The 25,362-nt window shown below is 41.7% G+C and overlaps 2 protein-coding genes across 6 annotated transcripts in view; one reads left to right on the forward strand and one right to left on the reverse strand.

Annotated features, from left to right (window-relative positions):
- The window catches only part of ppip5k1a (diphosphoinositol pentakisphosphate kinase 1a), a 150,246-nt gene extending 126,797 nt beyond the window's left edge, over positions 1-23,449 (reverse strand). For all 4 annotated transcript variants that reach the window (XM_061664607.1, XM_061664597.1, XM_061664589.1 and 1 more), the window contains exons 1-3: positions 23,377-23,449; positions 9,882-10,390; positions 7,013-7,208 (exon numbers count right to left, since the gene is read on the reverse strand). In XM_061664607.1, the coding sequence (XP_061520591.1) occupies positions 7,013-7,208; positions 9,882-10,025 (340 nt within the window). In that variant the 5' untranslated portion in view covers positions 10,026-10,390; positions 23,377-23,449. The remainder of the gene's footprint in view (positions 1-7,012; positions 7,209-9,881; positions 10,391-23,376) is intronic.
- Positions 1,667-25,362, forward strand: part of LOC133395517 (aggrecan core protein-like) — a 50,658-nt gene continuing 26,962 nt past the window's right edge. For both annotated transcript variants that reach the window (XM_061664508.1, XM_061664534.1), the window contains exon 1: positions 1,667-1,926. The gene's annotated coding sequence lies outside the window, so the exon portion shown is untranslated. The remainder of the gene's footprint in view (positions 1,927-25,362) is intronic.

Below are 25,362 nucleotides of genomic sequence, written 5' to 3' on the forward strand. Positions count from 1 at the left end.
AAGAAGAAGACAATTCATATAGTGATATTGTCCCATTTATGTTGATTTCCATAATTCCATTCATAAAGTTATTATAGATTCAGGGCCCACAATTTAAACAATTTCAAGTATTTTTTTATTTTTACATAATTTGTGCTTCCAGCTCATAAAACCCACAAAATCAGGAATTTGAAAAATTAGAATACTGTGAAGGAATCACCATTCTCAGTTTTGGCAGGAGAAAAAAAAGAGAGAAAGAAATTAGGGTCACATTAAAATCTATCAAAATATGGTACTTTCAAAACGATATGTTAATCCTCAGTACTTGGTTGGGAATCCCTTTGCTTTAATCACTGCCTCGATGCGGCGTGGCATTGAGACAATCAGCCTGTAGCATTGCCTTCGAGTTATGGACACCCAGATTTCCTTGATGATTGCTGTCAGTTCTTCTTTGTTTTGAGGTCTGGTGACCCTCATTTTCCTCTTGATAATACCCCATAGATTCTCAGTGGGGTTTAGATCCGGCAAGTTGGCTGGCCAGTCAAGCACTGTGATGGCATGGGCAGCAAACCAGCTTTTGGTGCTTCTGGCGGTATGGGCAGGGGGGGCCAGGTCCCGCTGAAAGATGAAATCTGGATCTCCATTCAGATCTTCAGCAGAAGGAATCATGAAGTCCTCTAAAACATTCTGATAGACTATTGCGGTGTCCTTGGATTTCAGAAAGCAGCGTTTACCGACACCTGCACTGGACATTGCACCCCAAATCATGACTGTGGATATTTCACACTGGAGCTCAAGCAGCTTGGGTTCTGTTCTTCACCAGTCTTCCTCCAAACCCTTGGACGTTGATTCACGAATTAAAGCCACATTTTACTTTCATCGGAAAAGAGGACCTTGGACCACTGGCCAACAGTCCAGTCCTTCTTCTCCTTGGCCCAGTTGAGACGCTTCCTACATTGGCTCAAGCTCAGAAGTGGCTTGGCCGGAGGAACCCGACAGTTGTAGCCCACCGCCCACCTTTTTTTTATTCCTGATTTTGTGGGTTTTATGAGCTGGAAGCCCAAATTATGTAAAAATGAACAAAGAAATACTTAAAATTGTTTAAATTGTGGGCCTTGAATCTATAATCTATGAAAGTTTAACTTTTTGAATGGAATTATGGAAACAAACTTTTCCATGATATTCTAATTTTTTTGGAAAGAGTCTGTATTTGATCTATATTTAAAATGGCAATTTTGTCATACATCTGGTAAGGAAGTGCGCAGTCCTATGTGGCCCCCTGGAAGCGCTGACAAAAAAATTACTTCGTCTTACTTCAGCTAATCTTCATTCCTCTTACATGTCCTGTACAATTTTAACATACTTCTTTGCCACTCCAGAGTTTCTCATGCAGTCGCACCCTTTCTGGGTACTCTGTCATAGACTTTCTCGAGCGCTCCAAAGAAAATGTAGCTCCTTCTTACCTTCTCTGAATTTCTCCATAATAAGATATATTTCTAATCATCCTGATTACAGGACACAATGACATACACACACTAGCTTTTGCAGTTAAAAACGACCACACTATGTTATGAATGCGCGTGCACACTCACACACACACACATTCAGGCTGAGAACAGGCGGGAACCGGTTTGATAAGAAGCTGGTGAGGAAACGGACTGTTATCTGAAAAAGGGAGCCATTTGGCTTCCGGATCCCACGAGAGAAGGAAGACAGTCCACCTGCCCATAGTCTTGTAAACCATAGTCTTTTAAATTTGTCTTCTTGATTTCGTTGTAAAAAATACTCAAAAGACAAGTTTCATGTATCAGGATTCTTATTCGGAAACAAGATCACCACCAAAGGAACCGCGAAAAAGGAACTCCATCAAGGACTTTTTCCTTGCAAGGCCGGCTGAGTAACGCTTGGGCCTCGCTCAGAATTCTTTACATCAACACCACCATCAAGGTAAATAATACATCTCTGGTATTTTTCTGAGGCATGAAACCATACTGGTACTCACAAATACTCATTTCCCTTAACTTCATTGTGTGGCTCATCAACTGTATTCCTCTATAGTTCCCACAATTCAGCACATCACCCTTATTCTTAAAAATTGACACCAGCACACTTTTCCTCCATTCCTGCAGTATCTTCTCACCATCTAGAATTCTGTTGAACAACCTGTTCAAAAACTGCCTTTCCATTTTTCATTCTCTTTAGTGCCTTTCTAACTTGCCCCTTACGAATCACTGCTACTTCCTGGTTCATCACACTTCCCTCTTATAGTCTTCCTTCTCTCTCATTTTACTCATTCATCAGATCCTAAAAGCATTCTTTCCATCTATCCATCACATTACTGGCACCAGTCTACACATTTCCAGCTCTATCCTTAATCACGCTCACATGCTGCACATCCTTTCTTTCTATCTCACGCAGTCTGTCTGGCCAACCTGGACAGCTCTCTCTCTCGTTCTTTAGTGTCCAACTTGGCATACATGTCATCATATGCCTCGTGTTTGGCCCTTGCCACCTCTACCTTGGCCCTATGTCGCATCTTCGTGTATTCTTGTCTCCTCTCCTCAGTATCCCACTTCTTAGCTAACCTCTTTCCATGTATGCTTTCCTGCACTTTAAGGTTCAGTCAACAAATCTCCTTCTCCCCTTTCCTACCAGAAGATACACCAAGTACTCTCCTGCCTATCTCTCTGATTGAATCCCGGTCCTCAGAACTGTGAGGCTGATGCTCTAACCAGTCGCCCACCGTGCCGCCCCCGAGATTGGACAATATGAAAAAATTATTTGTGATCGTTTCTGGTTTTTTTTTCTTTTTTCTTTTGCCAGATCTAACAGCCCTACAACAAACACAAACTGGTTTGACAGTACAAGCTAAAAACATTCAGATAATCTCATAATTACGACAGTCAGCTGTTTTACTAAGGCAATTGACTGCACTGAATTGTATTTAGGGGTATTAGAGGAGAGTGGGCTGAGGAGAAACCCACGCCACACTTTTCAGATTCATATTCACTTTAATTTTGGAAAACTACCATATTTTCACGACCATAAGGCACACCGTATTAAAAGGCGCAGGCATGGTAAAACATACGCTAGCTTAAAACATACAGTAGCATGCATGCACGCAAAAACAATGTTTTTAAAAAGGCAGCAGGAGCAAAAGTGAGTTTGCTTGTACTTTATTGAAGTATTTAACAATGTGCTCACGTTATTTTTGATCAATCCTCATCCACAAATCCATCAAAGTCCTCATCTTCTGTATCAAAAATGAATAGCTGGGCAAGTTCTCAATCAAACATGCCAGGTTTCCTCTCGTCATTGTCTGAGTCAGTCTCGTTGCCGTGCAGCTCCTCAGAAATGATGCCGGCTTTTACAAAAGCTCGAACAACAGTGCAAGCAGACACGTTAGCCCAAGCATCCATAATCCATTGACAAATTGTGGCGTAACTTGCCCGGCGCTGCCTCCTAGTCTTAGTAAAGCTGTGTTCGCCATGTCATCCATGGCTCCCATGCCGCTCACTTCACTTTGAACGCCCTGTTTAAACGGATGTCCAGCGGTTCGTCAAGCCTCCCGGAATGATGGCAAGCTCAGAGTTATTGCCCTCAGTCGAATGGTGACTGTAGAGACGCTTCTCCCGGCTGTTCTTTGCTCATTAATCCATTGCTCGAATTGGTCTTCCAACTCAGGCCACCTCGCCTTGTTTTCCACTGCGGTCAAGCCAACCTCCACTCCAATGCCTTCATACTAGGCATTACGGTAATAGGTCGCCAACTCGCGGCGAAAGCCAGCTTCAAAATAAAAGCTTCCCAATAATACTGACGTCAGTGCTCTTAGGTTAAGGAATGCAACCAGCAAACTTAATTTGAATCTTGAGATACATTAAAAAATTGTGTTTATTTGATATCTTAGGAAAAATAAATGGTAAATGGACTGCACTTATTTGCTCCCAGTGGGCCTGGCAGTGCCTTGCATGGCAGCAGTCACCCATTGGTTTATGAATGTGTGTGTGAATGTGAGGCTTTGTAAAGCGCTTTGGGCACTGTGATGGTGTAGATATAGCGCTATATAAGTGCATTCCAGTTACCTTTTGTTTTTCATAAGCTATTACACACTACATTTTTTAATCCATCTGATCACTTTGTCCCCTTTGCTCTGAACTTGTTCTTGCTTTAGCGTGCATCATCACCTTCATTACATAAAACCAGGGATCTTGTTTGGTGTGTGTCCCGTGTCTGAGACGCACAAACATGAACAGGGACGCATAAACTAAAATGAATCTGCATCCGAGCACGCAATGCTATGGATTAAAATATTCCACCGTGGTGCTGGAAATCCTGCGTATGATTTATTTTTTATTTTTTTGACATGACAGGGCTCTAAAAGTGCAACCAATTTGGTCGTATATGCGCCCTAACCTCTGAATGGTGCTGCTAAAAAAAATAAAAAATAATAAATTTAAAAATAAAAAAATAGCAGGTTCACTTGTAAGCCCAGCCATTTGAGGAAGAAATGCAATATGAAAGCACACACATACAGGAAAACCAAACTGGTCTCTAAACCAATCAGAGATACTGAAGGGTGGGATGGGACTTATATTTTTTTTTTATTTATTGTACTACATTACAATGCAAAAGTTCAATATATTCGTTGCGTTAATTGTTCTGAAAAAGTATTTACTTATTTACAGTAGGTACGGAAAGTATTCAGACCACCTTAATTTTTTCACTCTTTGTTATATTGCAGCCATTTGCTAAAATCAATTAAGTTCATTTATTTTACTCAATGTACACACAGCACCCCATTTTGACATAAAAAAGGGAATTGCTGACATTTTTACATATTTATTAAAAAAGAAATACTGAAATAAATAATAAACTGAAATCTCATACAGCCATGAGTATTCAGACCCTTTACTGTGACACTCATATTTAACTCGGGTGCTGTCCATTTCTTCTGCTCATCCTTGAGATGGTTCTACACTTTCATTGGAGTCCAGCTGTGCTTGATTATACTGATTGGACATGATTAGGAAAGCCACACCTGAGTACATAAGACCTTACAGCTCACAGCGCATTTCAGAGCAAATGAGAATTATGAGGTCAAATAAACTGCCTGAAGAGCTCAGAGACAGAATTGTGGCAAGGCCCACATCTGGCCAAGGTTACAAAAAAGTTGCTGCTGCACTTAAAGTTCCTAAGAGCACAGTGGTCTCCATAATCCTTAAATGGAAGACGTTTGGGACGACCAGAACCCTTCCTCGAGCTGGCCAAACTGAGCAATCGGGGGGAAAAGAGCCTTGGTGAGAGATGAAAAAGAAGCCAAAGATCACTGTGGCTGAGCTCCAGAGATGCAATCGGGAGATGGAAGAAAGTTCTAGAAAGTCAACCAACACTGCAGGCCTCTATCAGTCGGGGCTTTATGACAGAGTGGCCCGACGGAAGCCTCTCTTCAGTGCAAGACGCATGAAAGTCCGCATTGAGTTTGCTAATAAACACCTGAAGGACTCCAAGATGGTGAGAAATAAGATTCTCTGGTCTGATGATAGAAGATAGAACATTTTGGCCTTAATTATAAGCGGTATGTGTGGAGAAAAACAGGCACTGCTCATCACCTGTCCAATGCAGTCCCAACAGTGAAGCATGGTGGTGGGAGCATCATGCTGTGGGGGTGTTTTTCAGCTGCAGGGACATGGAGACTGGTTGCAATCGAAGAAAAGATGAATGCGGCCAAGTACAGGGATATCCTGGACGAAAACTTTCTCCAGAATGCTCAGGGCCTCAGACTGGGCCAAAGGTTCACTTTCCAACAAGACAATGACCCTAAGCACACAGCTAAAATAACGAAGGAGTGGCTTCAGAACAACTCCGTGACTGTTATTGAATATCCCAGCCAGAGCCCTGACTTAAACCCAATTGAGCATCTCTGGAGAGCCCTGAAAATGGCTGTCCATCAACATTCACCATCCAACCTGACAGAACTGGAGAGGATCTGCAAGGAGGAATGGCAGAGGATCCCCAAATCCAGGTGTGGAAAAACTTGTTCCATCATTCCCAAAAGACTTATGGCTGTATTCGCTCAAAAGGGTCCTCCTACCAAATACTGAGCAAAAGGTCTGAATACTTATGGCTGTGTTATATTTCAGTTTTTCTTTTTTAATAAATCTGCAAAAATGTCAACAATTCAGTTTTTTTCTGTCAATGTGGGGTGTTATGTGTACATTGAGGGAAAAAAATGAATTTAAATAATTTTAGCAAATGGCTGCAATATGAAAAAAAGAGTGAAAAAATTAAGGGGGTCTGAATACTTTCCATACCCACTGTAAATTATCACTCTCTGATAACACTAGTGGAATAAAAAACATCAACAATAGAATCGTTTGATGTGATGAGGGTTTTTTAGGACGACCCCCCCCCCCCCCAAAAAAAAACTAATAAAAAACTGAACATATATATTGAGAGAGAGTGAGCAATGGATAACACAAACATATTGTGCAGTGTAAAATATAGAGTAACAACTGTAATATATTGTAAATCTGCAATGTCGGGGGACAGCGAAGCAAGAAGTGCGATATAGCAGAAGATTACTGTATCTGTAGTCCGTGAAGTTCCAGGGACTCATTGTTCCAGGGCTGGGACTCATTGTTTACAGACATGTGCATCCTGAGACTCTCATAGTTTCACATGTTAAATGATCTAGGTAAAACACCAATATGCTACATGTGTTGTGTGTCCTTTTTCTATTCATGCTGTTTATTTCTACTATGCAAGATGGCAATTATAAATTGTAAGAAAGAGTGATCCCCTTAAATAATTAATTAATTAACATATACGTTGGGAGCTTCCACAGGAAAAAGAAAAAAAAGAAAATCATTTTTGGGTGACTCTTTGGAGCCCTGCGCGTGACCATGTTGGCTACTCCTGGTTTTAACCTTGAAACTGTTTGTGTTCAAGACACACGTGCAAATAAGTCTGATCATACGGCAGGTCTTTTCCCCCCCTAAGTGCCTTTATGCTCTTGTATCTGTTAAAGAGGTACCTTTGGAGTGGAAGGAGATAAGGCAGTCACACAGTGGCCAGTTTTCCACTGACTCATTGAGGATGACGTCCTCTGGAAAGATGACCACGGTGATGTACTCAAACCTGCAAAGCCTCTCCAGGATCTGGGTCATTGGCTTGGACTTTGACTTCTTCATCATGCAGCATATCCCCACAACAATCTGTTGCTCAGGGGGCTGAACAAGAATGTGAAAAAGTAGAGTGAGAAAGAGGCATTCCAAAAACATTCTTTTTGGTTCTGGTGCATTACTATTTATGATACCCCTGTAGTACTCCACAGTGTATACACTATAGGTTCTTGTATATTGTTTCAAATGTGGGAAAACTCCATTCATACTATTAAAATTATGATGGCTCGTCATCTAAACAAGAGACTCAATCCTCGTCAGTGGATTGAGTATAAAATGATTTGCTTTCACTTTATGGCTTGCCAAGGCTTGCTTCTGATTAATTTGTACAGTCCTGCTCACCATTATTGGCACCCCTAAATTTTTTGCATTACCTGTATAATATCTTTAGAAATAACCAAACTTATATAATCAGGATCTATAATTGGAGGTCCAAAGTAATTTAACAAAGAAAATTGTTCTGTTTTTCCAACTTAGATATTGTCATTTCAAAGGAGAAAAAAAAACAGAAAACAGCATGTGCAGCAAATATTGGCCCCCCCTCCTTAATATTTGGTTGCACACCCTTTGGCAGCGATGACAGCGTCTAAACGTTTCTTGGATCGATCTAAAAGCTTATTGCACTTCTCAGTGGTATTTTTGCCCTCTTTGCCTTTGCAATTTGTTTAAGATCTTGCAGGGTTCTTTTCCCAATGGCAGATTTCAGCTCCCCCCAAAGATTTTCAACTGGATTATGATCAGGACTGATTGCTGGCCATTTTAAAACAGTCCATATTATCCTTTTCAACCATTCCTATGTGCTTTTGGATGCATGTGCTTTGGGTCTTTATTTTGCTGGAGGATCCATGTTCTTCGCCTCAAACCAGGTTTTCTTACACTGGGTAAGACATTTCGCTCTAAAATCGCTTGATAATTTTTTGATTTCATGATACCTGTGATACAGTCAAGGCCGCCAGTACCAGATGTAGCAGTGCAGCCCCAACGCATTATGGATCCTCCAACACGCTTGACTGTTGGCAGGGTGTTCTCTTCTTTAAAGGGTTCATTGCGGCGTCTGTAAAAATACTGTTTGTTGTGCATTGCCAAAAAGCTCTTTTTTTGTTTCATCTGACCATAAAATGCCATTGATCATTTGCTCTTTTATCAAACAATTTCTCTGTAGAAAACTGTTGTTGCACTTGATTCATTTTCTTCAGGAGAGATTCCACATTTACAGTTGTGTGAAAAAGTTTTTGCCCCCTTCCTGATTTAATAATTTTTGCATGTTTGTTACACTTAAATTTTTCCCATCATGAAACAAATTTAAATATTAGTCAAAGACAACACAAGTAAACACAAAATGCAGTTTTTAAACCTAAATGGCCCTTTGTGAAAAAGTGATTGCCCCCTAAAATAACTGGTTGGGCCACCCTTAGCAGCATCAACTGCAATCAAGCGTTTACGATAACTTGCAACTTACAGCGCTGTGGAGAAATTTTGGCCCACTCATCTTTGCTGAATTGTTGTAATTCAGCCAAATTGGAGGGTTTTTGAGCATGCACCACCTTTTTAAGGTCATGTCAGAGCATCTCAATAGGATGCAAGTTAGGACTTTTACTAGCCCACTTGAAAGTCTTCATTTTGTTTTTCTTCAACCATTCATGCTGGTGTGTTTTGGATCATTGTCCTGCTGCAGAACCAAAGTTCATTTCAGCTTGAGGACATGAACAGACATTCTCCTTCAGGATTTTTTTGGTAGACAGCAGAATTCATGGTTCCGTTTATCACAGCAAGTCTTCCAAGTCCTGAAGTAGCATAACAGCCCCAGACCATATAACAGCCCCAGACCATCACAGTACCAGCACCATATTTTACTGCTGGTATGTTCTTTTTCTAAAATGCGGTGTTACTTTTACACCAGATGTAATGGGACACACACCTTCCCAAAACTTCAACCAAACCAGACACTGTATTTTCCCACAGGTCTTAGGGTTCATCAAGATGTCTTCTGGCAAATTGAGAAGAGCCTTAATGTTCTTTTTGCTCAGCAGTGGTTTTTGTCTTGGAACGCTACCATTGTTGCCCAGTCTCTTTCTTATGGTGGAGTCATGAACACTCAGTCAGCCACTCCTGGGAAGGTTCACCACTGTTCTGTTTTTGCCATTTGTGGTTCGCTGGAGTCCCAAACCTTTAGAAATAGCTTTATAACCTTTTCCACACTGATAGATCTCAATTACTTTCTTATTTGCTTCTGAATTTCTTTAGATCTCGGCATATCAAGCTTTTGAGGGTCCTTTGGTCTACTTCACTTTGTCAGGCAGGTCGTATTTAAGTGATTTCTTGATTGAACACAGGTGTGGCACTATCAGGCCTGGGTGTGGCTAGAGAAATTGAACTCTGGTATGATAAACCAGAGTTATGTTTTAACGGGGGTTGTGGTCAATGACTTTTCCAACACAGGGCCATGTAGGTTTGGATTTTTGTCTCCTTTAATTAAAATAAAAAGAATAAAATAAAAACTGAATTTTGTGTTTACTTGTGTTGTCTGTGACTAATATTTAAATGTGTTTGATGACAAACACGCATAAAAATAAATCAGGAAGGGGATGAACACTTTTTGTAACTCAAACGGAAGCACTAAAACTTCAAGGGTGCCAATAATGGTGAGCAGGACTGTAATTGTAATTTTTTTTCAAGCATATCAACATTCCTACATTTAGGTGTTTGTGTGAAGCTCCTTACAGAGTCTGTGTCTTCATCGTCCTCATACAGTTCCATGTCTGTTCTTATGCTATCCTCCAAGACCTCGCTCTCATCGTCTTCGCAGCCCACGAAAAATCTGGGAGCGCCACGCCGGCTCTCGCCCGGGCTGTTGGGCTCTGACATCACAGTCTCCCGCAGCAGCCCTCAGCGTCCCACCGCGCCATTGTACACCAACACACCACCGGAGCGGGCCACCGATGGAAGGGCACGAGGTCAGAGGACACAAATGGTTCCACGCTGCCGAAGTTGGAAAACAGGATTGGTGAGGAGGGATGTAAAGGAGAAAAATGGGCCTCAAAGATTGCCGTGGAAATATGAGAAGGGGAACAATAATTCTGAAGAGTCCTCTGCAACAACACTGTCCCTCGAAGATGTCATTCTTTATTCAGTTGACTGAGATTGTAATTGACTTGCTTGGGACTTGGAAGCTGCAGGCCCAGTTATCTCCTGATTTCCATTTCTTCCATGATGATGAAAGGCTGACAATTCTATAAGGAAAACAGACCAATACGTGTTAATTTTTGTGATGTCAACCAGTCAATTTTCTACCTGGAGTTAGTATGTGAGCTCTAACAGAGGCAGAAATTCCACTAAGCCGGACAGGGTGACTGAGCCCTGAAGACTCATTACTCACGCTGTGTTCTGCTAAAAGGAATTGTCACTATCCGACAAGTATTCTATACTACACCCAATTCTGTGCACAAGGCAGAGCTAGATAAACATGTCTTCTGATGTACTCTGATGAACCTGTTTTGCAGGACCTTTGTGTAAAACAGGCAGTCTAACATTTTAGAAACAATTGAAGCGTTAACTTGCTCAGAACTCGAATCTCATCTAGTGTTACCAACTACACACAATTAGAACATGATCCAAATAAAACTGTGGCTTGTGTTCTAAATGCAAAAATCCCAGCAAAAAATATCTGCAGTGGATACAGCAGACAGGTTGAAAACAGCGGAAAGGGTAGACTGACTACTCGGAATCTGATATATGTAGCCCTTAGGTTTACAATTGGAATGACAGCTATACAGAAAGTTAAACGTTCAGGCACTGAGGTGAAACATTCATTTGGGCTTCACATGCATGCATTATATTAATTGGAATAATATATTCACCACTGAAACTATCGCAGATCTATGCATTCTTCCGTCACTTGAGGGGTCTGGAATTGGAAAAACTTGCCTAAATTAACTTCAGATGGTGGGCCACTGGCAATTTTTATCAGATGTGACGTTGTGAATGATTGAGAATGTGAAAGTAGTTTTACTGCAAACTGAAATACAATGGTGTAATCGAACGGTTGGCACACAATATGTGGTTGTAACAGGGTTCAAAAATTCCATACTTTTTCCATACCCTAATGTCCAGGACCTCTCAGGGGAAAAAGATTCAAATGATTTGTGACGTTTTAGTAAATATATGATGATATATATCGGTACCCTAATAGCAGAACTCCTTAAATCATTTTTGAACATTTTCATACAACAAGAAAAAATAAATAAATAAATTCAACAAACAAGAAGAGTCGATTTGCTTTGACTAAATCTTTGCATAATTCTATGACCTGGATGATTGAGAATCTACATTAGGGCTGGGCATTGTTAAAAGAAATCTGATTGTAATGCGTTTGGTTTAGATGATCTTTCGATGTAAGTAACATAATAAGATAAAACTTTCGAAAATCTTTCACACTTCATAAATTTTTACAAAACGTTCTTTTAACCTTGGTCGCCATTGTTGTTTGCTGCTAAGCTGCATCACTCATGTAATGGAGTATTTCTTCGGCGTGATGAGGTTAGCAGTGATTCCCCATGAATATCCTCGTCTGACATCAGGTTTGCTAAACACACAAGGTCAACGTAATAAATAACCGGATGCCTTTTCCTCCACAGGAACGCGACAAGGCAGGCGTCTTCTACAACAGCACACAATATTACAGAACAACAAGCAGAGTGCCAAAACGACAATGCAACTCTGAAGTTCCTTTTACAGGAATATGAAAAAAAAATTACGAGATTAATGCAAAAATATAGAATATAATAGAAAATAATAGAATAGAATATAAAATATAGTTTTTACAGCTTTTCAGCTATACTCTATTTAAATGTTCTGTTTATATTCTTAAAATATTATTTCTATTTCATAAGTATTTATGATCATATGTTCAATACAGGCGGCATGGCGGCACAGTTCTGAGGACCAGGGTTCAAATCCGGCCACACCTGTGTGGAGTTTGCATGTTCTCCCCGTGCCTGCGTGGGTTTTCTCCGGGTACTCCGGTTTCCTCCCACATCCCAAAAAAATGCCGGTAGGTGAATTGAAGACTCTAAATTACCCATAGGTATGAATGTGAGTCAGAATGGTTGTTTGTTTATATGTGCCCTGCGATTGGCTGGCGACCAGTTCAGGGTTTACCGCGCCTCTCGCCCAAAGATAGCTGGGATAGGCGCCAGCACGCCCGCGACCCGCATGAGGATAAGCAGTTCTGAAAATGGATGGATGAATGTTCGATGCATTTATATACATATTTACAATTTTTCAAATTAGAAAGCTGCAATACCTAAATGTAAATAATTACACAAATACCAGATCACAATATGGAAATGTTCCCAAATGTCAATGGCTGTATGTTTTGTAAATAAGTGTATCTCTTTGATAATTGAATGCTGACAGTCCCCTCTAAAAGTATTAGAACAGCAAGGTCAGTTACTTTGTTTTTGTTGTATGCTGAAGATATTTGGGTTTCAGAACAAAAGTCGAATATGAGACAAAAATTCATAATTGCAGCTTTTATTTCATTGTATTTAGATCTAGATGTGTTAACTCAGGACAGAGCACCTTTTGTTTGAAGCCACCCACTTTTCAAGAGAGCAAAAGTATTGCAACAGACATTATTAAATTAACTTAAAGTGAATGACATTTAATATTTGGTGTCATAACACTGCATCAAGCCTTCGACCAATTGACTTCAGACTGTTGTATTCTTCATTTGAAATGCTTTTCAAATCAGATAGCTAAATAGATAGATAAATGTAATGAATTAGAATTTATTTTAGTGAAGAAAATACAATCCATCAGGTTAAATATTAGCACAAATCAGCAAAATGATAAAATGATACTACATCTGAAGCCACCCAGTAAAGAATCCTCGTCAGAATTTGATACAGTTGACCAAAAAAACTGGAGAGAAAACGGTTCAGCAGCTGAAAGCATCAACGAGCTGACTTGACTCAATACCATCTGACTTTTTCAAAGCTATTGTGAAGTCTGTGCTAGCTGATTTGCAGCAAATAATTAATTGCTCACTTCAGTCAGGCGAGTTTCCTAAAGCTCTTAAAGTAGCTGCCATTAAGCCTCTGCTAAAAAATAGAAGGCTGGACGCTTCCATGTTAGTAAGCTATAGACCCATCTCAAATCTCCCTTTCATAGCCAAGATTGTTGAGAAAGTTATTTTTCATCAACTCAGCAATTTCTTCAACTTGAATGGACTTTTTGACAAATTTCAAATCAGGTTTCCGAACTCATCACAATCCAGAATTGCTCGTATCAAAAGTGCTAAATTGATATAAGGTTGAATACTGACTCGGGAAAGGTGTCAATTCTGGTCTTGTTGGACCTCAGTGCGGCTTTTGATACGGTAGATTATAATAAACTGCTGAACAGGTTGGAAACGTGGGTAGGACTAAATGGAAAAGTCCTTAAATGGTTCAGGTCCTACCAGGAGTACAGAAAGGAGTTATTTTGTCAGTCTCATCGAATGGCAATGACCTATGAGGTCCCTCAAGGGTCAGTTCTTGGACACCTCCTGTTCAGCCTGTATATGCTACCCTTGGGTCAAATTCTTCAGAACTTTTGACTATCATAGCAATGCAGATGACACACAGTTATATCTAGCAGTGTCTCCAGATGACTACAGTTCAATTGAGGTGGTGTTTAAAACAGAAAGAACTGGCTGAGCCAAAGTTTTGTTTGGGTAATAAAGAAAAGAGGGTTGCTCTTAGTAGATACATGAAGTCACTCTCTTTAAAAAAACAAAGACCAAGTCTGAAACTTTGGTGTTCTGATAGATTCCGACCCGACTTTCAACAGCCATATCATATCAATTACTAAAACTGCCTTCTACCATCTGAAGAACATATACAAAGTGAAGGCTTGCATGTGTCAAGCAGACCAGGAGAACCTCATCCATGCTTTTATCTCAAGTAGACTTGACTATTGTAATGGTCTTCTGACTGGACTCCCCAAAAAGAACATTAAACAGCTGCAGCTCATTCAGAATGCTGCAACTCGGGTTCTGACCAGAACAAAGAGGTCAGAGCATCCATCCATCCAGCCATTTTCCTTTCCGCTTATCCTCACTAGGGTCGTGGGCTGCTGGAGCCTATCCCAGCTATCTTCGGGCGGGAGCCGGGGTACACCCTGAACCGGTCGCCAGCCAATCGCAGTGCACATAGAAACAAACAACCACTCTGACTCACATACACACCTAAGGGCAATGTAGAGTCCTCAATCAACCTACCATGCATATTTTTGGGATGTGGGAGTAAAACACAGTGCCCGGAGAAAACCCACCCATATCACTCCAATTACTTCCAGTCAGCTTCAGAATAGATTTTAAAGCTCTGCTACTGGTTTATAAACCACTAAACGGTTTAGGTCCTGAATACATGAAAGAAATGCTAATGGGATATAAAACCAGTAGGGCCCTGAGATCGAAAGACTCAGGTCAAATAGTGGAGCACAGAGTCCAAAGCAAACATGGAGAAGAAGCATTTAGCTATGATGCTGCACAACAGAAGACGTCAGCCCCAAGTGTGCATGTTTTTAGGTCCAGGTTAAAAACTCTTTTTTCCCATGCTTTTTAGAGCATTTCCACTTTTAAATGAAATTTCTTGTACTGTACGTTGTTTTAACTGTACTTTTATTTTTTTTCTCTTTGTTTTAAATGTTTATAAGCTTTATTTTTTTCTTTGTTTTTAAATGCTTTTAATCATGTAAAGCACATTGAGTTACCTTGAGTATGAAATGCGCTATATAAATAAATTAGCTTTGCTTTTCCAGGGCTTTACGGGAGCCTCTTTCAGTTCTTGCTTGTTTCTGGGGGTTTCTCCCTTCAGTCTCCTCTTCAGGAGGTAAAATGCATGCATTATTGAGTTAAGGTCCAGCGATTGACTTGGCCAGTGTAAGACCTTCCACTTTTTATCACTGTGGTAGAGGTTAATCTTCGTCTCATCAGTCCATAAAACTTTGTTCCAAAACTTCTGTGGCTCATCTCTGTACTTCTTTGCAAAATCCAATCTGGCCTTCCAATTATTTTTCTGATGGGTGGTTTCCATCTTGTGGTCTGGCCTGTATACTGTATACTTCACTTGCAGTCTTCTTCAAATAGTAGATTGTGATACCTTCACCCCTGTCCTGTGGAGGTTGGCAGTGATGACTGACAACTGACTGTTGTCTGTGGGTGTTTCTTCACAGCTCTCACAATGTTTTTGTCATCAACTGCTGTTAATACCCTTGGCCGACCTGTTCGATGTCTGTTACTTCTTAAGGACATTCCAAATTGTTGTATGGGCTCTGTCCAATGTTTGTGCAATAGCTCTGATCGATCTTCCCTCTTCTCTCGGCTACAAAATGGTTTGTTGCTTTACTCCCATAGACAGCACGTCTTGTCTTCGTGTTTGCTTAACCACAAATGCAGTTTTCACAGGTGAAACCCAAAGCCAAAAACAAGCACTATCTAATGTTGAAGAAATCAATCTAAAAAGCAACACCTGAGCAACTAGAAACACCCATCAGTCACATGTTCCAATATTGCTCACTTGAAAAGTGGGTGGGTTCAAACAAAAGGTGCTCTGTCCTGAGTTACATCTAGATGTAAATACCATGAAATATAAGATGGAATTCTGAACTTTTGTCTAATATTCATCTGCGCTTTGTTGATCTTTCGTTGTTTGAAGATACGTCTCACATCCAGTTTATGGATGGTCAACACAGAAGGGGGAGTCAGAGGTGTGATGGTGGTTGCCAGTGCGGCTGGGTGGGTGTGAAAGTGTCTTCAAATCTGCAGTAGAAGGTATTCAAAGCGCCAGCCAGTCCTTTTGTTGTCCTTGGCTTGGGGGAAGGTCGCTTGTAGTTGGTTAGCGATTATAATCCACGTCAGACTGATTCAGAGTCGTTAGCAGTAAACTGTTTTTCCACCACATACAAACAAACAACCATTCGCACTCACATTCACACCTACGGGCAATTTATAGTCCTCAATTAACCTACCATGCATGTTTATGAGATATGGGAGGAAATCGGAGTACCCAGAGAAAAGCCACGCAGGCATAGAGAGAACATGCAAACTCCACACAGGAGAGGCCGCATTTGAACCCAGGTCCCCAGAACTGTGAAGCAGATGTGCTAACCAGTTTACCGCCATGCCGCCCCTAAGCACAAACTAGTTCAGCAAAATAGCATTGGTCACTAAAAATACAATACTAAGCTAGCATTATCACAAGCCGATAGCCATAGCTGATGTGTCGGAATGACTTAATCTATATCGTCATTATATGCAACAGTGTGGGCACATGCAGGTTTTGGAATGAGATTCTGTACTGTAAAAACAAAACAAACACCCAGCCAAATATACAGTTTACAACAAAGTCGTAACGAGTGTATCCGGTCGCATTTGATTTGATAAGATAAAGCCCATTGATCATAAAAAAAATCGGTGGTATCGGAATACAAGATTTTATTGCAGTAGTCTGACAATCGTGAAAGAGCAAATTTGTCTTGTAGTCTGATCGCCCATTACGTGTTGTCTGTCTGAGACGTGTTGTCTGTCCCACACCGCCATGTTTTTTTTTAATAACTTTATTGGCCGTCAGATATTTACAGTACTACGTCAAAAGACAGGCAACAAGGCTAAAAATAAAATAGCTTTTGGATTCAAATATACTGTACATGATGGCGACGCGGAGTAATGACGTCATTGATCTGATCAGCGAATGACAAAGCCGATCAGCATAAAATGATAACTATCAGCCGATAACAATCTGGCTAATCAGATTGGTGTAAAGTCTATATCATATACCCATCTGTGGTTCGCACATCCTTTGTGGAGCTGGTTGGCCTGGGTGGGGGTGACAGTTACGGGTCATCACATGACCTGTGATCGTCTCGCCTCACCCCCGCCAGTCTCCCCAACTTTAATGCACTACACCCCACCACATACATCCCGGTATAGGGATAATAGTTGCCAGTCGGGGACCTGGTAACCATAGTAATTGGGTGGGTGGTGGGTATTCACATTTCTCTTGGGTTATCCTAGGGCCTGCGCCCTCCACTTCAGTTGTAGGGCGGCAGAGAGATGGGGGTCTGCCCCCTCCCCCCACTGGGGCACTGCCTCTCTCTCCCCTGTCTTGGTGCCCTCGCCCGTCCTTGCTCACGACGGGCTCTAAATATGGGCTCGCTTTTGGCAGGCTATGAACGATTTTCGGTGGCGGCTGGCTCCTGCGTTGGGCCCTGTTCGTGGCTGGGGCCCCAATGCTCTCGGAGGGTGGTGGGGGCGGTGAGACGGTGCCTGTGCCCCTCCCTTTGGGACTGGTAGGGGTTCTTCGGTAGGGCTGGGGACCTCCATGGGTCCTAGGGGGTGGGTAGCGTCCCCCTGGTTGGATCCCCTGCTGGATGGGCTCGCTGGCTTGGCCCACCCTTGTAGGTGGAGAGGGCCGGGTCCACCCTTCCTCAATGTGTCGGCTCAGCAACTCCCTACACTTGTTGACTAGCATGCATGTGATATGGTGTTCATTCACTAATAAGTTCGATAGACACGCTATAGGCTTTAACTGCTTGTGCTGGGATCACTAATAACAACACAGGTAATACTAACATATCAACACAACACAGATTCTCACAGGTGTTGACACTAAAAAAGCAGCAGCACTGCCTTGCTCATTTCCCACATCCTGTCCTCCCCTTTTCTGTCCTCTCTCATCTTGTTCTCTTTGTTAGTTATTGCATGTCCTCACCCGGTGTGTGTCCCCATCGCCCAACTAAGAACACGATTTGACTGTTGTAATGTTACTTGTGCTCAAATACAGCGACTAAAATACGTATTTAACACGTCACCATTTTTCTCATTGAATATATTTCCAAAGGTGCTATTGACATGACAATTTCACCAGATGTTGGGAACAACCACAGTTATCCATGCATACAAATAAAGTTGAACAAATAAGTTTAGAAATTAAGTTGTGTGTAATAATGTGAAATAACACAGGGAAAAACACGCCAACTGGTACTTAATACTTTGCTCAAAAGCCTTCGTCTGCAATGACAGGTTCAAGACGCCTCCTGTATGGAGAAACTAGTCGCATACATTGCTCTTGAGTGATTTTGGCCCATTCCTCCACACAAGCAGTCTTCAAATCTTGAAGGTGATTGGTTGGGCCCTTCTAGCAACTTATTTTTTTTTCCTTTGAAACCAACAGAGTTTCCTTGGCAGTATGTTTTGTATCATTATCCTGCTGAAATGTCCACCCTCATTTCATTTTCATCATCCTCGTAGATGGCAACAGATTTTAGTCAAGAATGTCTTGGTACATTTGCCCATTTATCCTTCCTAGAATAATGGGAAGTTTACCCACACCATCATGTTCCCACCTCCGAACTTCACTGTTGGTATGCTGTTTTTCGGGTGATGTGCAGTGCCATTTCTCCTCCAAACGTGGTGTCCATTATGGCATCCAAAGAGTTCAGTTTTGCTATCATCAGACCAGACTATATTCTCCCAGTATTTACAGTGGGTATGGAAAATATTCAGACCCCCTTACATTTTTCACTCTTTGTTATAATGCAGCCATTTGCTAAAATCATTAAGTTCATTTGTTTCCCTCAATGTACACACAGCACCCCATATTTACAGTAAAAAAAAATGTAATTGTTGAAATTTTTGCAGATTTATTAAAAAAGACAAAATTAACTGAAAAACCAGCCTGAGGTCCTGAGTTTTCATCAAGGAAATCCCTGTACTTGGCTGCATTCCTTCGATTGCAACCAGTCATCCTGTCCCTGCAACTGAAAAACACCCCCACAGCATGATGCTGCCACCACCATGCTTCACTGTTGGGACTGTATTGGACAGGTGATGAGCAGTGGCTGGTTTTCTCCGCACATACCGCTTAGAATTAAGGCCAAAATGTTCTATCTTGGTCTCATCAGACCAGAGAATCTTATTTTGCACCATCTTGGAGTCCTTCAGGTGTTTTTTAGCAAACCTCATGCGGGCGTTCATGAGCATGGGCAGTTCACTGAGGAGAGGCTTCCGTCGGGCCACTCTGCCATAAAGGCCCGACTGCTGGAGGGCTGCAGTGATGGTTGACTTTCTAGAACTTTCTCCCATCTCCCGACTACATCTCTGGATTTGAGCCACAGTGATCTTTGGGTTCTTCTTTACCTCTCTCAACAAGGCTCTTCTCCCCCGATTGCTCAGTTTGGCCAGACAGTCAGCTCTCGGAAGGGCTCTGGTCGTTCCAAACGTCTTCCATTTAAGGATTACAGAGGCCACTGTGCTCTTAGGAACCTTAAGTGCAGCAGAATATTTTTTGTAACCTTCCCCAGATCTGTACCTTGCCACAATTCTGTCTCTGAGCTCTTCAGGCAGTTCCTTTGACCTCATGATTCTCATTTGCTCTAACATGCACTGTGAGGTGTAAGGTCTTATATAGACAGGTCCAATCAGCATAATCAAACAAGGCTGGACTCCAAAGAAGGTGAAGAACGATCTCAAGAATGATCAGAAGAAATGGACAGCACCAGAGTTAAATATATTCAGCAAAGGGTCTGAATACTTATGGCTGTGTGAAATTTCAGTTGTTTTTTTTTTTATAAATTTGCAAAGATTTCAACAATTCAATATTTCCTGTAAATATGGGGTGCTATGTATACATTAATGAGGGGGGGAAATAACTTTAATGATTTTAGCAAATGGCTGAACTATAACAAAGCGTGAAAAATTTAAGGGGTCTGAATGATTTCTGTACCTACTGGAACTGGCTTGTCAGCAAACTTGAATCGAGCTTTGACATGCTTTTTTCAGCAATGGGGTCTTGCTTGATGACTGTTCATACAGGCCATGGCGGTAGAGTACATTACTCACTGTTTTCCTTGTGACGAAAATACCTGCAAATTCCAGGTCTGTTTTGAAGTTCTCCACAGGTGGTCCTTGGCTCTTGGTACACTTTTCTGATTATTCTTTGCACTCCTCTGTCAGAACTCTTGCGAGGAGCACCTGATCGAGGCAAATTTATGGTGGTATGGTGTCTCAGGTCAATAGCACCTTTAAAAGGATATTTAGTGAGAAAAGTGGTGACGTGTTAAATACTTATTTCAGCCCCTGTATCTAGACTAACTATTGTTCTGCTGTGGTTCGCAGCTTGTTCCCCTTGTCCACTCTGTCCGTCCCCTAAAACCCTTTTCTCTCCAGCTGCATTTTTAATAAACATCATAATAATTAAAAAATAAGCAGAGGGAGTATTTCAAACTCCCCTGTTGCACAGCAGAACTGTTCCAGCACAAAAGGCATACAGATTTACCACTCTGCAAGGCCATGCAGCTCAAAAGGACAGGTATTTAAAAAAAAAAAAGACAACTATGGTTGTAACAAAGGGAAGTGGACGAATCGTAACAAAGGGAAGTAGACTAAAGTCACAAAATACCAAAATAAGTGATTGTGTGGTACATTTCACACATTAGTCTGGCTGGAACCACGTTATAGCGGAGATTAGCCAACTTTTAAGAGCAAAATAGCAGGCGAATTAGTATGTATTTATCGAGGAAAATACTGTAATATACGATAACGCTAAACAGCTACATAAACACAGGGACGGGAAACCGGAAATGATGATGAACCTATAATATAAAAGCACATTAATATCATAAATCTTTACAACACAAGATAACCTTTATTGGTCCCGCAGTGGGGAAATTTGCACTATTTTAGCAACAACAGTGGATACAGGCAATGCCCTATGGGCTGCATTATTGCCTGTGGATACAGGCAATACAAAATACAAAATACAAAATGAGCATGCAAGAGAGGACTGGCTGTAAATGACCCTAACCTTAACCCTTCCAAGGTTGATGCAATAAATACTTTATAATAACAAATATTGAAGCCATAATTGATTAACGATTACAATTATAGAGGAATAATTATGTTCTGAAATTGAAGAATATGCAGATTTTTTAAAATCCTATTAGCTAATATACTGCCATAACTGTCCTACAGTAATGTTCTTGACATAATTTTAAAAATATGGAAATTCAGACAAATTGTTGTGAAAATGATTTTTTTTCGGCGGACACCTCATAGCCATAAATGCAATTTTACTCATAATTGGCATATGAAATTAAATAAAATAGCGTGCCCACAAGCAGCTTTTTTTCCACTCTCTCTTTTTTTAAAACAATATAGTGTTTATTTCATCAAATTCATTTATGAAATTTTCATCACGGTGGCAGGGTCAGCATTCTGTGATTTCCGTAGCAAAATATAGGCATTCCGTAACATTTGACAGCCCTCCTCTTCACCCTTTCAGTAGGCCGACTGAGTGATTACATGTTTGAAGACACCTGTGATGCTAATCAGAGGACACACCTTCTTTGAATATGTCCTTATGGTCAGATTATTTTCAATATTTTCTAAGGGTACCATAATTTTTCTCCAGGCTAGTCTGTTATTTAAAATAATTATGTTGAACCACAATTCAAAAGTATGTCTGATTTTCAATGTTTCATGACATTTTTATTTATTACATCTGTCATATTTCTGGCTTTCATTAACAAGGGGGTACCAACAATTGTATCCACATGTGTACTTCTGTAAGTAGAATGTGTATTTTGTTTGTTGGTTTTTACATTTTCCCAACACCCCGACCCCACTTTTGAACAAAGGTTTCAGCTTTGTGTGATACTTGGGTATACTACAAAATGGGAGGAAAACATAAGCGCTGCTGGTTGTCATTGTGACAATCCACATATCATCTCCACTATTAGAAGCTTTCTTTTTACAGTTTGGGTAACACATTTCAGCTAAATTGTATATTTTATGTTGACAAGTATGACCAACCATGCACCACTAGACTACAGCAGATGTGAAAGCACAGAGGCTTATTACCACAAGCATTACTTGTTTAGCATGCATTCAAAACACAGTTTACAGTTCTGAGGACTGGGGTTCAAATCCTGGCCCGCCTGTGTGGAGTTTGCATGTTCTCCCCGTGCCTGCGTCGGTTTTCTCCGAGTACTCCGGTTTCCTCCCACATCCCCAAAACATGCGCGGTAGGTTGATTGAAGACTAAATTGCCCGTAGGTGTGAATGTGAGTGCGAATGGTTGTTTGTTTATATGTGCCCTACGATGGCCTGACAACCGGTTCAGGGTGTACCCCGCCCCTCGCCCGAAGATAGCTGGGATAGGCTCCAGCATACCCGCGACCCTCGTGAGCAGTACAGAAAATGGATGGATGGATGCCATTTCCGCAACATCGTGATAAATTCAAATAATCTAATACTAATTTCTTTAACTCAAACCACAATGACCATTCCTCAGATCAGAACAGTAAAACTAACTATATGCACAACTCCAGCAACATAACTTTCTTGCAGACTATATCTCAGATGAGTTTTAAACAGTGACAAAATGACCATGCTTTTTAAGGTTGCTGTGCAGTGGCCACCTTAGCTATGCATAATATGCCTTGAGTCCTTCATATAAGAAAAACAACCCCCCCCCCCCCACACACACACACACACACACACACACTCACATGTGACATGGCGAACTTGGAAAGCAGCGCATTGACACTTTTAAACGGTGAGGAGGCATCGACACGATCATTTTGTCTTCTCAGTTCTGAAGGAATGATATTAGTTTTTTGTAAGCGAATATCGACTCGCTTGCTCTAACAGATACTTACCTGTGTTGCTCTTTCACTGGATTCACTGTTTTTCTAAGCAATGTATGCGTCAGCATACAATATAATATCAAAACGACAAAATATCAGATCTAGTGGTACTTTACAATAACGCAAGATAGCTGTCAGCATGATGGATTGGACAAGATGACAACTGCTAACGTAGCCGTTGTGACGTCTCATGGACAAATATAGCTAGGTAGGTTCATCTATGTATGAGATATGTCAGCAGTTCGTTTGGACTTTAAAGGGTAATGTTCAACATATTATAGCAGACAACTTTAATCTCGTCAGTTGCTTTAAAAGGCAAATCCTTTCACAGTCAAAATTAACATTGTAGGGCACTGCTAATGTTAGCATACATTCGACAGGGTCAGCAATGTAAACACATCACAAAGCTATTAGGTCTGTATCTTCAGGAGACATTACTGTATTTGTATGCGTTACTCATAACTATAACGCATCAGCAAGATTTCAGTCATGATATTCTCATGAAAAGAAAAAAAAAAAAACTTACAATGAGGTTGGACCGTCATGTAAAACTCGTTTCCTGCCTTGACACTTTGCTATGAAACCTATCTTACTTTTTCGTCCTCAGAGAACGTAAGAGCAACATTTGAAATAACCAATAGGACCAGGGAAGAACGTCAAGAAGGCGTTCCACAAAACACACAGCGGCCAATAAACAACGAACAAAGAGAATAACGGGCACGAGCGTCAGCGGCGTCTAGTGTTAGCGTTGAGAATTTATTTAAATGTACAGTACACATAGTACGCAATTCTATGGAGAACCAAGAGTGCCTAAAATCAACCAATCGATCACTCAACGTATTATACATATATATATATAGTTTTGTTTGTGTGTGTCTGTGTGTGTTGTGTATTTACGTGTCATTAAGTATTTCCATCCATCCATTTTCTGAGCAGCTTCTCCTCACTAGGGTCGCGGGCGTGCTGGAGCCCATCCCAGCTGTCATCGGGCAGGAGGCGGGGTACACCCTGAACTGGTTGCCAGCCAATCGCAGTCATTAAGTATTTATTTCAGTATTTATTAAATTATTGAAATATTTCTGTCTTTCCGTATGTATAAACGTTTTGAAATATTTGTTTAATTATTTCAATTTTATGTATTTAATTTGCCGGCACGGTGTATGACTGGTTAGCACATCTGCCTCACAGTTCTGGGAACCGGGGTTCATATCCCAGCCCCGCCTGTGTGGAGTTTGCATGTTCTCCCCGTGCCTGGGTGGGTTTTCTCCGGGCAGTCCGGTTTCCTCCCACATCCCAAAAACATGCGTGGTCGGTTGATTAAGGACTCTAAATTGCCTGTAGGTCTGAATGTGGTTGTTTGTTTCGATCTGTCCTGCGATTAGCTGGCGACCGGTTCAGGGAAGTCGAATGTCAGTTTCAGGAGGAGCAGTGTGGTTTTCGTCCTGGCCGTGGAACAGTGGACCAGCTCTCTTACCCTCGGCAGGGTCCTCGAGGATGGATGGGAGTTCGCCGAACCAGTCTACATGTGTTTGTGGACTTGGAGAAGGTATTCGACCGTGTCCCTCGGGGAGTTCTGTGGGGGGTGCTTCGCGAGTATGGGGTACCGAACCCCATGATACGGGCTGTTGGGTCCCTGTATGACCGGTGTCAGAGTTTGGTCCGCATTGCCGGCAGTAAATCAGACTCGTTTGCGGTGAGGGTTGGACTCCCCCAAGGCTGCTCTTTGTCACCAATTCTGTTCATAACTTTTATGGACAGAATTTCTAGAAGCAGCCGAGGCGTAGAGGGGCCTCAGAATTGCATCTCTGCTTTTTGCAGATGATGTGGTTCTGTTGGCTTCATCAAGCCATGATCTCCAACTCTCACTGGAGGGGTTCGCAGCCGGGTGTGAAGCGACTGGGATGAGAATCAGCTCCTCCTAATCTGAGACCATGGTCCTCAGTCGGAAAAAGGTGGCGTGCCCTCTCCAGGTCAGGGATGAGATCCTGCCCCAAGTAGAGGAGTTCAAGTATCTTGGGTTCTTGTTAACGAGTGAGGGAAGAATGGAACGGGAGATTAACAGGCGGATCGGTGCAGCGTCTGCAGTGATACGGACTTTGTATTGCTCCGTTGTGGTAAAGAAGGAGCTAAGCCGAAAAGCGAAGCTCTCAATTTACCGGTCGATCTACGTTCCTACCCTCACCTATGGTCACGAGCTGTGGGTCGTGACTGAAAGAACAGGATCCAGGACACAAGCGGCCAAAATGAGTTTCCTCCGCAGGGTGTCCGGGCTCTCCCTTAGAGATAGGGTAAGAAGCTCGATCTCAGAGTAGAGCCGCTGCTCCTCCACATCAAGAGGAGCCAGATGAGGTGGCTGGGGCATCTGATTCGGATGCCTCCCGGACGCCTCCCTGGTGAGGTGTTCCGGGCACGTCCCACCGGGAGGAGACCCCAGGTACGACCCAGGACACGCTGGAGAGATTACGTCCTTCGGCTGACCTGGGAACGCCTCGGGATCCCCCCGGAAGAGCAG

This window comes from Phycodurus eques, chromosome 2 (genome assembly GCF_024500275.1).
Source record: "Phycodurus eques isolate BA_2022a chromosome 2, UOR_Pequ_1.1, whole genome shotgun sequence".
In the NCBI taxonomy this organism is placed as follows: Eukaryota; Metazoa; Chordata; class Actinopteri; order Syngnathiformes; family Syngnathidae; genus Phycodurus; species Phycodurus eques.